The sequence below is a fragment of the Octopus sinensis genome, linkage group LG2 (assembly GCF_006345805.1).
Source record: "Octopus sinensis linkage group LG2, ASM634580v1, whole genome shotgun sequence".
Taxonomy (NCBI): domain Eukaryota; kingdom Metazoa; phylum Mollusca; class Cephalopoda; order Octopoda; family Octopodidae; genus Octopus; species Octopus sinensis.
Genome location: NC_042998.1, coordinates 107670202 through 107685698, shown reverse-complemented (window position 1 = coordinate 107685698; position 15497 = coordinate 107670202). Strand labels below are relative to the sequence as shown.

Here is a 15497-nt window from a genome sequence, read left to right as displayed (position 1 = left end):
ATTGATGTAATTGACTAGATCCCTCCCACAAAATTGCAGGCCTTGTGCCTTTAGTAGAAAGGATTATTATTATTATTATTGAGTGAGAGAGCAGTGCATGTCATCAAAGTGACACTGGGGTAAAATATACGAAGCCCAGTATACCCATCATGACTACCTGTCTGATAAGGGTACACCAGGCACATGCATCACAACCATATGTGTGCAACATGGTGATCTCATATCAAAATAAACAGTGCATGACTTTGCAGATGGGGCCCTTATTATTATTGTTATTATTATTATTATTATTATTATTATTATTATAAATTTTAAGGTTGGAAAACATTCTTTCAACTACATCTTGTAATTTCTGAAATGATATTCTGTCTATCTCTTCCGTATTCCAATTTGAAGAAAAATATGAGAAATAAACAATTTGATTAATGTTTCTGCCTATAAACTAGTTGTGAATAAAGAGAATTATTGTCATAGTTTTTTTTTTTAATTTTCATAATTTCAAATATTTCATTCTGCTATTATTTTCATTTTCATTCAAGATTGATATACAAGGTACCTGTGTGTGTATGTGTGTGTGTAATCTCATCATTGCCATGGCTGTTGCTGCCATTTTTCCATCTCCAAAGTTTTACATTCTCCCTTTCACTGATTTTCTTGTAGACATATAAAGTGAATCCAAGAACTGCTTTCTTTATGACCGCAGCATTCTCTGAGGAATCAAACTGGTACTCTGCTCGGAACGTTAAATCTGTGTTTCGAACAGTGACACTCCTTAAACCGGATACTTACTATATTTTAAGAGGATATTTTATCTCTGCTGGTTTCAAGTTTGGCAATATTTTGGCAGGAAAATTACTAGAGATTGTCTCTTTAGCTGAACTTCAACTGTAAGTAAATAACAATGCAATATGTGTGTGTGTGTGTGTGTGACTGTGTATATCATTATCATTTCATGTTCATGTTCCATACTTGCATGGGGTGGATGACTTGACAGAATCCAGCTACATCACACTCTAATATCTACTTTGGCATTTTTTCAACAGCTGGATACCCTTCCTAATGCCAAACACTTTCAGCATGTTCTGGGTGCTCTTTTCTTTTGTGTGTGTGTGCCAGCATTAGTGAGGTCACTATGCAGCCTTCAAGACTAAGATCCCCTTTGACTGAGTAGTAGTAGTACTAGTAGTAGTACAGGGAAAGAAAAGAGAAAAGATGGACAAAAGAGTGAAAAGGAGATGACATGGTTGTGTAGGTTGTAAGAGTATGGGACAGACATAGTGCACAGGGGGAAGGGGAGACATATATTGATGGAGGAGAGGTAATTTGATAAATATATATATCATCATCATCATCATCATCATGCTTGACTAAAACTGGTAAGCTGGAGAGTTGCACCAGGTTCCAGTCTGATTTGGCATGGTTTCTACAGCTTGATGCCCTTCCTAGTGCCAACCACTCCAAGAGTGTAATGAGTACTTTTTACATGCCACCAGCACAGATGCCATTTATGTGACACCAGCAACGACCATAATTACCATTTCACAGGTGCCTTTTACATAACACTGGCAACAGCTACAACTATGGTCTCACTTGGCTTGATGAATCTTCTCAAACACAGCATATCTCCAAGGTCTCAGTCACTTGTCATTACCTCCATAAAGCCCAACATTTGAAGATCATGCTACTGGCAACAGCCACAATTATGATTTCACAGGTGCCATTTACATGACACCAACAATGGCCACAACAACAATTTCACTTGGCTTGATGAGTCTTCTCATATATATATGTCATCATCATCATTTAATATTCATTTTCCATGCTGGCATGCTTTGGATTGTTTGACTGGAGCTGGTAAAGCCAGGGCCTGCACCAGGCTCCATTGTCTGTTCTCGGTTTCTAACGCTGGATGCCCTTCCTAATGCTAACCATTCCACTGAGTGTACTGGATGCTTTTTATGTGGCACCAGCACCAGTATCAGTTCTACTGTTACAGACAGGATATATATATATATATATATACCTGGTAAGGCAACTGCAGGAGAAATACATAGCAAAAGATAAACCTCTATACATGACTTAGAGAAAGCCTTTGACAGGGTCCCCCAGTCCCTTATCTGATGGTCAATGCAGAAACTAGGGATAGATGAGTGGTTAGTGAGAGCTGTACAAGCCATGTACAGGAACACTATCAGTAAGGTGAGGATTGGTGATGAGTACAGCAAAGAATTCAAGGTACAAGTAGGGGTTCACCAAGGATTGGTCCTCAGCCCCCTCTTGTTTATCATAGTCCTCTAGGCAATAACAGAAGAATTTAAAACAGGCTGCCCCTGAGAGCTTCTCTATGCTGATGACCTTGTTCCTATAGCTGAACCACTACCCAAACTTGAGAAGAAGTTTCAGGTATGGAAGCAAAGTCTAGAATCAAAAGGTCTTAGAGTTAAACTAACAAAAACCAAAGTCTAAGTAAGTAGGAAGGCAGACAAATCACAAATCCCTACAGGTAGGTAACCCTGCTCGATCTGTAGAAAAGGCGTAGGTTGAAACTCCATAAGATGCACCCAGTGTAAGCTTTGGACACATAAATGGTGCAGCAATATCAGAGGAAGGCTAACGGGGAAAAAATAGCTTTTGTGTATGGAAGATGCACAGATACAATAAACACTGAAAATGTACAGAAAATAGGTTCCATCAACTGCTGGTGGGGTAAGCTAGAGGTAGTAGATAACTTCCATTATCTAGCTGACCAAGTTAGTAGCAGAGATGGATGATCCAAGAGCATAGCTGTAAGAATAAGAATAGGCTGAGAAAAGTTCAGAGAGCTCCTACTTCTGCTAGCAACAAAGGGTCACTCCCTCAGAGGGAAAGGCAGATTGTTTGATGCCTGTGTGCAAATAGCTATGCTACATGGCAGAGAAACATGGGCTGTGACAGCCAAGGACATACATAGGCTTGACAGAAATGAAGCCAATGTTTCACTGGATGTGCAATGTCAGTGTGCATGTTCGACAGAGTGTAAGCATCATGAGAGAAAAGTTGGGCATAAGAGACATCAGATGTGGTGTGCAAGAGAGGCGACTGCACTGATATGGTCATTTGACACATGGTCGAGGACAACTGTGTAAAGAAGTGCCAATCTCTAACTGTGGATGGAACATGTGGTAGAGGTTGACCCAGGAAGACATGGGATGAGGTGGTGAAGCATGATCTTCTGAACTTTGTGCCTTACAGAGGCAATGACTGAGAGTTTGGCAATATGCTGTGCTTGAGAAAATCTATCAAGTGATGTGAAATTGTAGTTTTGGCCAATGCTGGTGTCACGTAACTTGCGCCTCAGCCAGTAGCATGTAAAAAGCACCTTTCAAGTGTTGGGCCTCACACAGACAAATGGCTGATGCCAGTGGCATGTGAAAAGCTCCTTTCAAGTGTTGGGCCACATATATTGAGTATTCTTCCCTTTACTTCAGCAATGTTATCCATTCATACTGTATGTAACACACAAAATGAATGCTGATTCAAGAACATATGTATGATGCTTTTTCTACTGTATATATGGATTACATAGTGACTTCACAAACAAAACATGAATTACAACACATTCTTATACAAATACTGGTTTTATTAATATTGTGATTTGAATCTATTTTTTTCTGTATGCATTGGTAAACCTTTGTAAGAATAAAAGCTGTTAAACTACTTTGAATTATATTACCATTTGGGGATGTAAAGGTCTACTTCCGGTGATATGTAAAAAAGAAAGAAAAAAACTGATATATAAGTTTTATCAGTCCACTCGCAATATCTTTTATATTGCTTTTCATTGGTGCCCATAACTCTATGCTTCTGAGCTCTATGTAGCCATATCTTCTCACCAAAACATGGTTGAAATCTCATACTCTCTCACCTGTAATTAAAACCTCATCAGCTGTAGCATAATTGAATCATATTCCCTGTTGTTCAGGCTTCATCATCATTAGCACAGCTGAACTCTCATACTTTCATACTCATTAATATTCATTGGTTCAGTTTATTCTTGCTTTTTATTGGAATAAGTACTATTTGGAAATATTACCAATGAGACACTTGTATCCAAGGAATACTTTTCTTTCGTCCACTTTGTACCAGAGCTAAGCACTAACCTTCAAAAATTTCTGAGCCCTCAGGAAACATTTACACTATTATATTTCAATTCATTGCATGATTAACTGGATATAAAACAGTAAAAAAACAAAAATTATACATGAAATAGTCATGTTAATGATTGTTTGATTGTTCAGGTAATATTTTATTAATATTTTAAAATGAATTCTTCAATTATTTTCTTTAGCATATCATCAGAATGTCAGATACCCAGTTTTACTTTGTCATCAATGATAGCCACCATAAGACGAGCTCAACAAATTAGAAAAACTCTTGAGGAAAAGTATGGAGAGAAACCTAACACAGTACGACCAGAAAGTCAGGTGTCAACATCAACCAGCAAAGGCAAGGATTGTTATATCTTCTCAACTTTTATTTTATATTGACTGTGTATTATAATACCATAGAGTGGTATTGATAATATGTGAATAACATCAATATCTATCTTTTATGGGTAGCTATTTTTTACAGATAACTTTTGAAATTTTAAAACAGCAAAACAACATCTCTGACCCTACAAACTACTAGGCTCTATCATCTCCAGTTTCTTTATTCAATAGTTGAATTTCTGTTAGTGGTTTGCTTTTTTATTGTCATATATTGCTTGCTCTTGAAATCTTGTCAAGAGCAGTTTTGTTGCACTTTGCATTAAACAAGGCTTTAAATGCCCTTGATAAAAGAACCAATAAAATTGCCTGCTGTGAGATCCATGCATCTCTTGTATTAGAAGACCTTAACAGGGCATTCCAATATGCGTATAAACCGGGTTCTTTTTATACCTATTCTATCTACTGTGATGTACCTTAACATTCACATGTATCTTCCTCACTGTTCATTATGTGTATTAATGACTTGCTTCTTCTAACTATAAATATACTCTTACACTATCTTTCATTCCTCTTTAGGCTTTCATTTACAGCTTAAGTATTTGTTACTAAACATTCATAATGTATATGAACAGAGACTTTGAAAATGTCTTCTAATAGCAACATGAAATCTAATGTCATCTATGTTGTTATATCACCTGTAATAAATTATAGTATTGAATAAAATAAGAATAGAATTTCACCAATTAACTGTTATCAGGAATGTTTCCAAGTTGCAATGTATTTGTTTCATGTCAATTTTTTATAAAAGTATAAGTTAGACAAATTCATGTTACTGAGGCTTTGTTCTTCCAGCTAGATGCTCTTCCCATCATTAACACTTGCTTGTTTTCAAATCAGGGATTTTTCATTCTATCTGTCTTTGAAAGAACAGAAGTAGCAGACAACTTGTTGACAGAAAACATCAACAAATATTGCAGTTTGTAACTCAGCACTTTTTTTTACACAAAATACAGAATGTAAACATTCACTCAGACACACAAACATCTGCACATACACATGTGCATGCACACACTCTCACACAATATACATACTCATAGGATGGCATATAGCAGAAGTCACTTGCTCAAGATGTTTCACAAGGGAACTGAACCTGAAACCATGCATGGAGAAATAAACTTCTTAAACACATAACTGATGGAAATGCAGATAGACACTACTTTCAGATACATCTAACACTCAGAGCTGAACTTCTGTCCCCTTCTATATAAATGTTATCAATTAAAGGTATCTATGGTCAGACTTATGATGTTATTGTCTTCTCTATTGCAGCAACACCCAGTACCACATCAAGACAGTCTCAGATCAGTTTAACAATAAAAGAGTCTTCAGAAAATCTTACTAGAGATATAGATCTGTCTACATTACTACAATCTATTGAAGAGACATTATATCCAGCTTTAGACAATAATGTAAGTATCAACTTGTTTCCTCTCAATAATTGTCTGCAGCTGTTGGTTCACTATCAAGCTGTGCCTGCTCTTTGTTTTCTCTGTTGCTACAACATCCTAGTACTTGAACTTATTGATGCTCTCTCTTTCTCTCTCTCTCTCTTTCTCTCTCTCTCTCTTCCTTTCTCTCTCCTTCCTCTCTCTTTCTTTGTGTGTGTGCGTGCATACATGCATATCTGTCATTTGCCACTAGCTTTTTTCAATGTATTTATTAAACCTCCTTTAGACTGTCTCCCAACTCAACTTCAAGATTCCATACTGAATATTCTACCTAATATTTCTTCTACACAATTCCAGTCCTCTGGAGCTTCATTCTCTCTTATATTTTCATATCTACCAATCATTTTTTCAATACCAACCTACATGGGGCTACCTTTGGCTCTTTGTTACCAACCTACTTTAAAGTGTCTATTTTAAAATAGCCATATTTATCTTAAAATCTTCATTAAAATTTATTGTTACATGTATGATGGTTTCTGACATAGGTACAAGGCACAGGAGTTTTTGAAAGGGATGTACTTGATCAGAGTGACTCCAGTATTTCATTTTATCAGCCCTTGAAGAATAAAAAGCAAATCTGAAAAGTATTCAATCTAACACTATGAATTCTGCTAATCTAATAATTAACATAAAATTTCCAGAGGTTTTGGGAACCTTTTGTTAAATTGTGTTCCAAACAACAGATTTATGATGTTATAGCTATTTTACTATCTCTATCATCTAAATTTTGGGTCATTTGGAAAATTAATCAAAACACATAAATAGTGTATTATTGCTAGAAGAAGAATCATAAGAGGGGTTAAATTGAATATTAAATCCCAGTAGTTATCCTAATTATTCATGGCTCTTCCTGTTTAAAAGGGTCTGATAACACTATAAGATTTCCATCCCAGATTAATGAGAAGATACATCAAGATTACAAAAGATACATAAGAAATTAAAGCTATATTTAATTTACTTTTGATATAGTTTCTACCAAGAATAGTAATGAAATTTTTATTCCTTAACCTTTTAGCATTTAAACAAGTCATATCCAGCCCAAATATTCTACCTGTTAGATGTTTGAATTTACCAGACAACTCTACAATGGCATTGTAAAATTAAACAATCACATCATTGAAATCTTGAAGCTTAGAGATAATGTTTGATTAATTTAAAACAAAGTGAATAAATTAGCATTACATTTGACAGTGTAATCTGAATGTTAAAAGGTTAAATAAAACTTATCAACTACCTTTTTTACATATAGATCTTGTTAATCTTCACTCCACAATTTCATGTTTTATCTTCTTCACCTTTATTTCCACTACAGATTTTAAATTTATTATTTATTCTTTGTTCTTCATTTCAGATATATTTCCTCTCTGTTTTGCAATAATTTACATTAAAACAGAGCATTTCAAAATAAAATGCATGCATCAAAGAACACTCACAGATACACCTCTTAATATGTCTGCTTATATTGAGAATTTTTTTTTTGGTATTGATGAGTGATATTCATACTTTGCCCAAATATATTACTAACTTGTGTGCATGCACACATTTTAAACATATAAAGTCTTACTATAAAAGCAGCTCTTAGTATAAAGAGAACATTTTATCTATGAAGTTTATTTGCATTTCCATTCCTCATAGAACTATATACTTCAAAGACTATTCATCACATTTTAATGATTATTTCCAGGTATTGATTAAATTCCAAGACCTAGTGAGTGCATGCATATATGGAACTTCTTGTATACCAAACAAATCTTCTTTGAAGTCCTTAGATTTAGAAAACGTTATCTCTGAAAAAGTAAATCAAAAGAATTTGACAGTAAATGAAGAATGGCTTGCAAAATGTTTACAGTTAAATAATCTCTCCAATAACTTTGATGGTAATTTGTGCATATCAGCAACTTCTTTTTTTTAAACATTTAACTTATTTTTATTTCATTTCAAATCTAAAATTGATCTTTTCCTTCACATAGACATTAAATTCTGTTTTCAAAATAACATTATTTTTTTTAAATAACATTAACCTTTAAACATGTTATTTTCAAACCAGTATTTTAAGCTTTTGTCACCTGTCTGTTAAATCTAGACATGAGATTTTTTTAATTACAATTCACCATATATATGTATGAATGTGTGGTGAGGTTGGTAGACAGGCTTTAGCCATATAACTATGCTTGCATCTGCTTATATTTTATAAAGTGGAGATGATTTTATGGTTTTGTCAAGAGGAAGGGACAGAGCTCATGATATTCAAAGACCTTCCAATATTGGCAAAATCAGTACTGTTTATGTTTGGCTTAATCCTTTAGCATTTAAACTGGTCATATCCAGCACAAATATTCTACTTGATTTATGTTCAAACTGGCCAGATCCAGCCTCTCACACCCTAGAATGTCATTCTAAAAATATACAATCACATCATTCAAATCTCAAAACTTCATGATAATGCATGATTAATTCAAAACAATGTGTATAAATAAGCATTACATTTGACTGAAAAATGTGGGTGCTCTCTCAGACATTTACTTTTCCATATTTTATCAAATAATTTCATTTGACATATGCAACATCCACATACAAGTACATTTTTTCATCATTTCATTTCTTCAGAACACCATTCCTCATACAGATTCTATTTCTATATAGGTATTTTAATGGTTGGCCCTCCTGGAAGTGGTAAGACAACATGTCTCCAAACTTTGGTTGAAGCTTTCAATGAAAGCCAGCAAATAAAAAGTATTTCCAAGAATACTATGAAAACATCACATTCTAACAATTATAAACTTACCAGAATCAATCCAATGTCATTTGAAAGTTTGGAACCAATATTTGGTTGGATGGATTTGAATTCACAATTCATTGATGGATTTTTTATGTCATCTTTCAAGAAAGCAAGCAAGGTAGGATGTATATACCTGTGTTTCTACTTTATAAAGATATATATATATATATATATATATATATATATATACACACACACACACACACACACACACCACACACACACACACACACACACACACACACACACACTTAGCCAAGTGAGAAGGGTACCAGGCAAGCAGCTTAAATGTCAATGGCTGATGTCTTGTCATTGGCACCATTGTGTCTATGGTCAACCATTCTGGACAAGCACCTACTCAGTCTACCTGTCTTGCACGAGATCTGTCAGGATCCTATAGGTCTATGATCAAGTTCGTTCCAGCTGTGACCATGCCAAGCATTTTCTTTTTTCACTTTTTTTCCAGATATAGTGTATCTACAACATTATACATGTATATTTCTCTTTTTTACAATAGTAGAGTGTGAGATGAAGATTAATGGCTGCCATTTCTAGCAGAATGAATGTCCACATAGGGATGATCATATATGTGATGTCTTGAGTGATGAAACATAGGAAGTTTACTCAGTAGAATGCAAATTAAAATATCCTGTGACCTACCAAGTCATTGGGACTCTATTGAGACTTCAACATCAGATAATGTATCAATAGAAAGCCATCATGATAACATCCATCCTTTTCCAATATATTGTTTCAGAGCTTTCAGTATTGTGTATTTCATATTGATAACAACTTTGACTTAAGTTAAAGTTAAATATTTCGTAAATCAATTTATCTTTATTAAACTTTATCATCAATTTCAGAACAACTTTAAAACCTGGTTTTTGATAGATTCACAACTAAATGATGACTGGCTTGACCAACTGAGCAGTGTATTCAACAACAAACAGGTATGTCTCGTGTTAACTTGGCTTTAATAGGCAATGATAGTCTTCAAACCCAGCACTGCAGAATTATCATATCACTTTGCTTTTTAGATTTAAAACATTTTTGTTACAACAAGTGTGAAGTAAGTGTTACTTTGCTGACTACAGCAATATTATGTACATCAGTAAGCTTCTAAAGAAAAAACTAAGAAGATTACATTTCCACTTGTTTAATTTCATTAACAATAAACTGTACATCTGAAGAACTTACTATCAGATAGTGTAATCTAACAGAAAGAGGGTAGTATTCTGAGATGTAATAGTCCCATAGTGAAGCAAGCTTACAAATTATATAGAATAAATAACTTGGTGACACCATCTGCATGAAAAACTATAACTAAATTTGTGTTAATATATTTCATGCAGAAATCCCATAAACTTGAAATAATTATGTGATGAAGAAAAATATACAATATTAGTAAGTGATTACTACTATTAAATTACATCTTAATTATTTGAGCAAGTACAAGAGACAAATGAGAACATGCTTTGACTATATTATAATCTCCTCAGTGAAGCATAGACTTTACTGTACATGTCAAAGTAGTGCTAAGAGAATCGCTAAATAAATGCATGAGATTGTACACTGGTTAATGTAGAAGAACAGAGTTGTTTAAAGTGGGTATAAGCAAACGTTTTTTGACCAGTGTGCTACATGAAATATTGTTCATCATGAATCAAACCATACTACTAAAAGAAGAGTTTAACAAGCTTCATATTTAATTATTGTATACGGTTTAATTTGACTGTTTATAGTATGATCTGGGAAAATTATAAGGAAAGCAACTTTGAAATGAAACACCAAAAACTTATGATTATGAAGAAAAAATGAAAAGGAAATGAATGTGATAGGTAGAATAGGACATGAAGCATGCATCACAGGAAGTTGCCTCCTCATTACTAAACAAAATCTTCATCCTTAGCTCTCACAAACTTTAATGACAAACTTGGTTTGGGGCAATTTTTACAAGGTTTTCAATGTCTGAAGTGTCACACTTTGTTTTTGAGATGATTATCTGTCAATCCTGTCCTTGTTTTAGACATAATATTCTTTAGAAAGAGTTGAATAAACTGCAAAATGATGCATCTTTAAATTTTTGCCTGAGAAGTTCATCACTCTATCATTTCCATTTTCAGTTTCTTTCATGACATATTTTCAGTATGAGCATTAAATGAATTTACAAAAAGGGGAAATTCTATTTCTCTAACTTTGAAGTTATTAAATCTTGAGCTCAGTTTCTTGAATGAAACCCCTACTAAAGTCAAAAACAAGAATAAAATTGACAGGTAATCATCTCAAAGACAGTTTACAACACCTCACACATTGAAACCTTGTAAAATTTCATTGTATTCAGACTCATCATTGTTATTGTTAATGTGAGGAAATGGAAAGTATCACTGTAACTTTCCCATATTTGAAGTTTCATCTCATAAACTTTGACATAAGAATAAATTTCAAGATTTAATTGATTTTCCTTCTGCAATTTTAAATGAAGATTATTTAAATAATCAAAGTACTGCAAGATCACAAACTTAGTTATTCTTGATATCAAGGAAAAATTTGTTATTCATTTCCAAAAAGCTTTCATACCTCTCTGTGGATATAAAAACATCAAAGCATCTTCACTTTGCTTAACAAATGAACTGCACAATAGCATACCAGACTGCTATCCTCAGATTAAAGCTTTCTAAAGATTTAAACTGGTATGGGTAAGTGCTTGGAATTTTTTGAAATTGATGTGTAAAATGGCATGTGTAACGAACTTTAGTGTGTGAATATATCTTCTCTTGTACTTTCGGGGTACAAGAAAGCAAATCACTAGCCGTTGCTTTAATAATCCAGATTCTCTACCAGTCAGAAACAACAAGACGCAGACGTAAAAGATATATATACTACTTTATTCTCTTTCTTGGTAACAGTAACAATAAGTGGTTATCTGATGTCCTTGGTTCTGGGCGCGCAAGGCTGAAAGTTAATCGATTGTAATATTTACAATGTTTAGCCGCTAAAAACAGAACGGGTTAAAGATGGCGTCCGGAACAGGGAAGATGAATGTGGTCGGCAACAATTTGGTGAAAACCTTCGGCCGACTGCTATCAGAGCTGGACAGCTAGAAAATATACGTCCGTCGCCTTCGTCGCTACCGTCCCAAGTCCCCGCTGACTGCTGCTAGTGGTCAAACGTTCTACGACCCCCTTGCCTTGGCTAACTACCACGTAGGCAAAAGGGTCGTGCTTCCGGTGGTTCGCGCATGCGCGAGAGGGCCCTTCCTTTCTGTGCCTTGGTGAAGGCACCAACACTCGCACGCGCGAAATAGAAAATGGACGGTGCGCGCGCGCAAAATAGAAAATGGACGGTGCGCGCGCGCGCACCGTTATAGGATCACTACAAGGCTCCCCTCCAGTGCTTACGCACGAAGGAAACTTATTGTAGTGACTGCAGAACTCAAGGTGGACACCAGATAACCAAATAGCACACAATATAATAAAATGGCAAAATTTATAACATACACAAGAAATTTACTAAAGGAAAAAGAGAAAAAATACTCAATGAGCAAAAATCAAGAGTGCATGCATGAAAGTGTATACGTCACAAAGTATAAACCCTTCCGCTGAAGGGAGCGGAGGGAAAGCAAAACTCACAGTTAATGAACCTAGGCGAAATTAAATCCAACTTCTCTAAAGGTAGTTGATCCTGCAAAATAGCAGTTAAATCAATTGCTGCAGGAGAGGAAATGGAATTGACAGAAGCTCGCTAGTAACACAAAAGGCAAAAGTGCAAACATGCTGGTGTGATGCGCGACACAGATAATTTTTCTGTTAATTACGTGACCAACAGTGGTCTAACAGGGAAAAATAATTACGCCTAAACATGGCGCAGCGCATGTGAACATCCGACGTCCTATGAGTCGGGAAAAGAACTAAGCCAACGCAAACGTGTTGCAAAAAACAAAGCAATACACGTGCGAAGCAAGGCGCATGAAATGCAATAGTGCTTGCCAGACCGAAAAACAGCAATGAATATGCCAGTGGTTGAGCGATTATATGCCTCGTTCGTACAGGAACAAAAGTATGGCATGCCGGCGCGTTATAATGGACAAACAACCCTCTCTATGTATACGTGACCCCTAGGGTCTATAGAAATGAGGTGTGTCCACAAAAGGCAAATTTAGCATGGAATAAACAAGCGAGAAAAGCATGTGTGACGTATGTATGTGAGAGATAGCATTTATGTGTGTGTACGTGTGTGCGACAAAAATACATACAAGGTGAATGCGAGCAAAAAAATAAATACAGCACATAGAAAAAAATGTCTCTCAAGGCTATTCCAGACAAGAGTTAATTTACCAGTCTGTAATAGCCTGATGCACAATAGCAGTTCGTTCTGTAACAGAAATGTTGAAATCACAAAATGCAGATGCCGGTTGAACACAATGTGTAGCGGTTGTAGCTTCGATGCTGTGACAGGTTAACTGGAACAGAAGAATCTCGTAGATAGACGGTGCTGTGAATCCTTGGTGTGCATATGCACATACAGCGTGCACGCTAAAGTTCCGCGAGTTGCTATGTACATCTTGGTCGACGGTGGTGGAGGAAGGCGACTGTAGTGGACTTGAGACAACATCGTTCTTAGTGATGATGGCGATGAAGATAACGACGACGTGAAGTAGTAAGACGACGATGGCGATGACGAAGGTGGAGAAAAGGCATCGAATATATGATGGCGTTCGTCATCATGGCTGTAGAATAAGAAAGAGGCTCCTTCTACAACTGTTTGTTGTGGCCGGAAACAAATCGTTGAAAGATGATGACTGCGTAGAGTTATATCGTGTTCCGACTTCGCAGAAAAACTGGATTTTTTTGTTAAGTGATCTCTGGTTTTAGACCAGAATCACGTCGGGGGTCACCACTGTAAGGAATATGTGAGTGTGTGAATATATCTTCTCTTGTACTTTCGGGGTACAAGAAAGCAAATCACTAGCCGTTGCTTTAATAATCCAGATTCTCTACCAGTCAGAAACAACAAGACGCAGACGTAAAAGATATATATACTACTTTATTCTCTTTCTTGGTAACAGTAACAATAAGTGGTTATCTGATGTCCTTGGTTCTGGGCGCGCAAGGCTGAAAGTTAATCGATTGTAATATTTACAATGTTTAGCCGCTAAAAACAGAACGGGTTAAAGATGGCGTCCGGAACAGGGAAGATGAATGTGGTCGGCAACAATTTGGTGAAAACCTTCGGCCGACTGCTATCAGAGCTGGACAGCTAGAAAATATACGTCCGTCGCTACCGTCCCAAGTCCCCGCTGACTGCTGCTAGTGGTCAAACGTTCTACGACCCCCTTGCCTTGGCTAACTACCACGTAGGCAAAAGGGTCGTGCTTCCGGTGGTTCGCGCATGCGCGAGAGGGCCCTTCCTTTCTGTGTCTTGGTGAAGGCACCAACACTCGCACGCGCGAAATAGAAAATGGACGGTGCGCGTGCGCGCACCGTTATAGGATCACTACACATGTATGACATTCTGGAATTGTATCAACTTAGCAAATAAATTCTCTTGATTAATTATGTAATGAAAAGTTTCTTAATCATTGTCAAATTTAGTGAAGATTATTCCGGTTCTAACTTAGTTAGAAAGCATAGCCTACAGCCAACCATTTCTGAGTCTTTATCTGGTGAAACATTAACAAGCCCTTGAAAAGAGACAGTCAGCTATGTTATTGCTTTCTTTATTTCTTCAAAGATATTGTTTCTTGTAATAGCAGTTTCATTGTTTAAATACAAGTCATTTCCTCAGCAACATGAAAGGGTTTATCTACACCACATATAAATGTTGCAAGTTGAACTGAATCTGATGTACAATTACTTTTGTCGATAGCCAGTAACAATGAACAAATTCCAATAATTCTTCTGCTTGCATAACCTTGATGTCAGCTGCAATTTCTTCAACTTGTTTTGTTATTGTTCTTTAAGACAAGCTAATCTCTTCAACATTTTAAACTTTTCCAGTTACAAAAGTTCAGTATCTCCCACAAAGCATTCTTAGACTAATTTATCATCAGTTTGCAAGCACAATTTTTCCAAGTACTGTCTGCCTTCTTTAGAAAAGCATCTCTATCTCCTTCGAATTTTTCATGCCTAGAATATTTTGTAGTATAATAACAATTAAATTTTCTAATTGTGGAGAGAGATTTAAAACCATATTATATTTATCAGTCTGTTTTTCACCAAAACAAAGAGATAGTAAATATTTTTCCAGAAGTTTGCTTCTCAGCCACATGATTACAAGTTTAGTCCTACTGTGGACAATGTTTTTTACTACAGCCTTGGATCATCTAAAGCTTCTGATTGGATCTGGGAGATGGACACTGGAAAAAAAACAACCGTTGTGTGTGCGTGCATGTGTGTTACTGTCTCCATGAGATTGTTGTAAATAAGTGTCACTGTCATGTAAGTGGGTGCTTTTGGTTTCCTTTCTTCCATGAAATGTACCTGGTCATGGAGGAAATATTACATTATTTGAAGATGTAGGTTGGCAATAGGAAGGGCATCTGGCTATAGACAGTCTGCCTCAACAAATACTGCCTAACTCATTCAAGCATGGAAAAGTGAATGTTAATATGCATGTATTAAATTAATCAATCAATGCATTGGGTTTATCAAGAATTAAAATTTTAAAAATTACAATATTTTTTTCACACTGAGAATTTGAAAGTAAATTTCACTGATAATCACATTGTTGATGATGGCAGAT

General features: G+C 35.7%; 1 protein-coding gene across 1 annotated transcript in view; it reads left to right on the top strand.

Moving 5' to 3' along the window:
- LOC115225579 (dynein heavy chain 8, axonemal-like) overlaps nt 1-15497 on the top strand; it is a 220695-nt gene that overhangs the window by 90511 nt on the left and 114687 nt on the right. The window contains exons 39-44 of the mRNA XM_036498798.1: nt 661-887; nt 4328-4485; nt 5799-5938; nt 7662-7854; nt 8621-8874; nt 9620-9706. Of these exons, the coding sequence (XP_036354691.1) occupies nt 661-887; nt 4328-4485; nt 5799-5938; nt 7662-7854; nt 8621-8874; nt 9620-9706 (1059 nt within the window). The remainder of the gene's footprint in view (nt 1-660; nt 888-4327; nt 4486-5798; nt 5939-7661; nt 7855-8620; nt 8875-9619; nt 9707-15497) is intronic.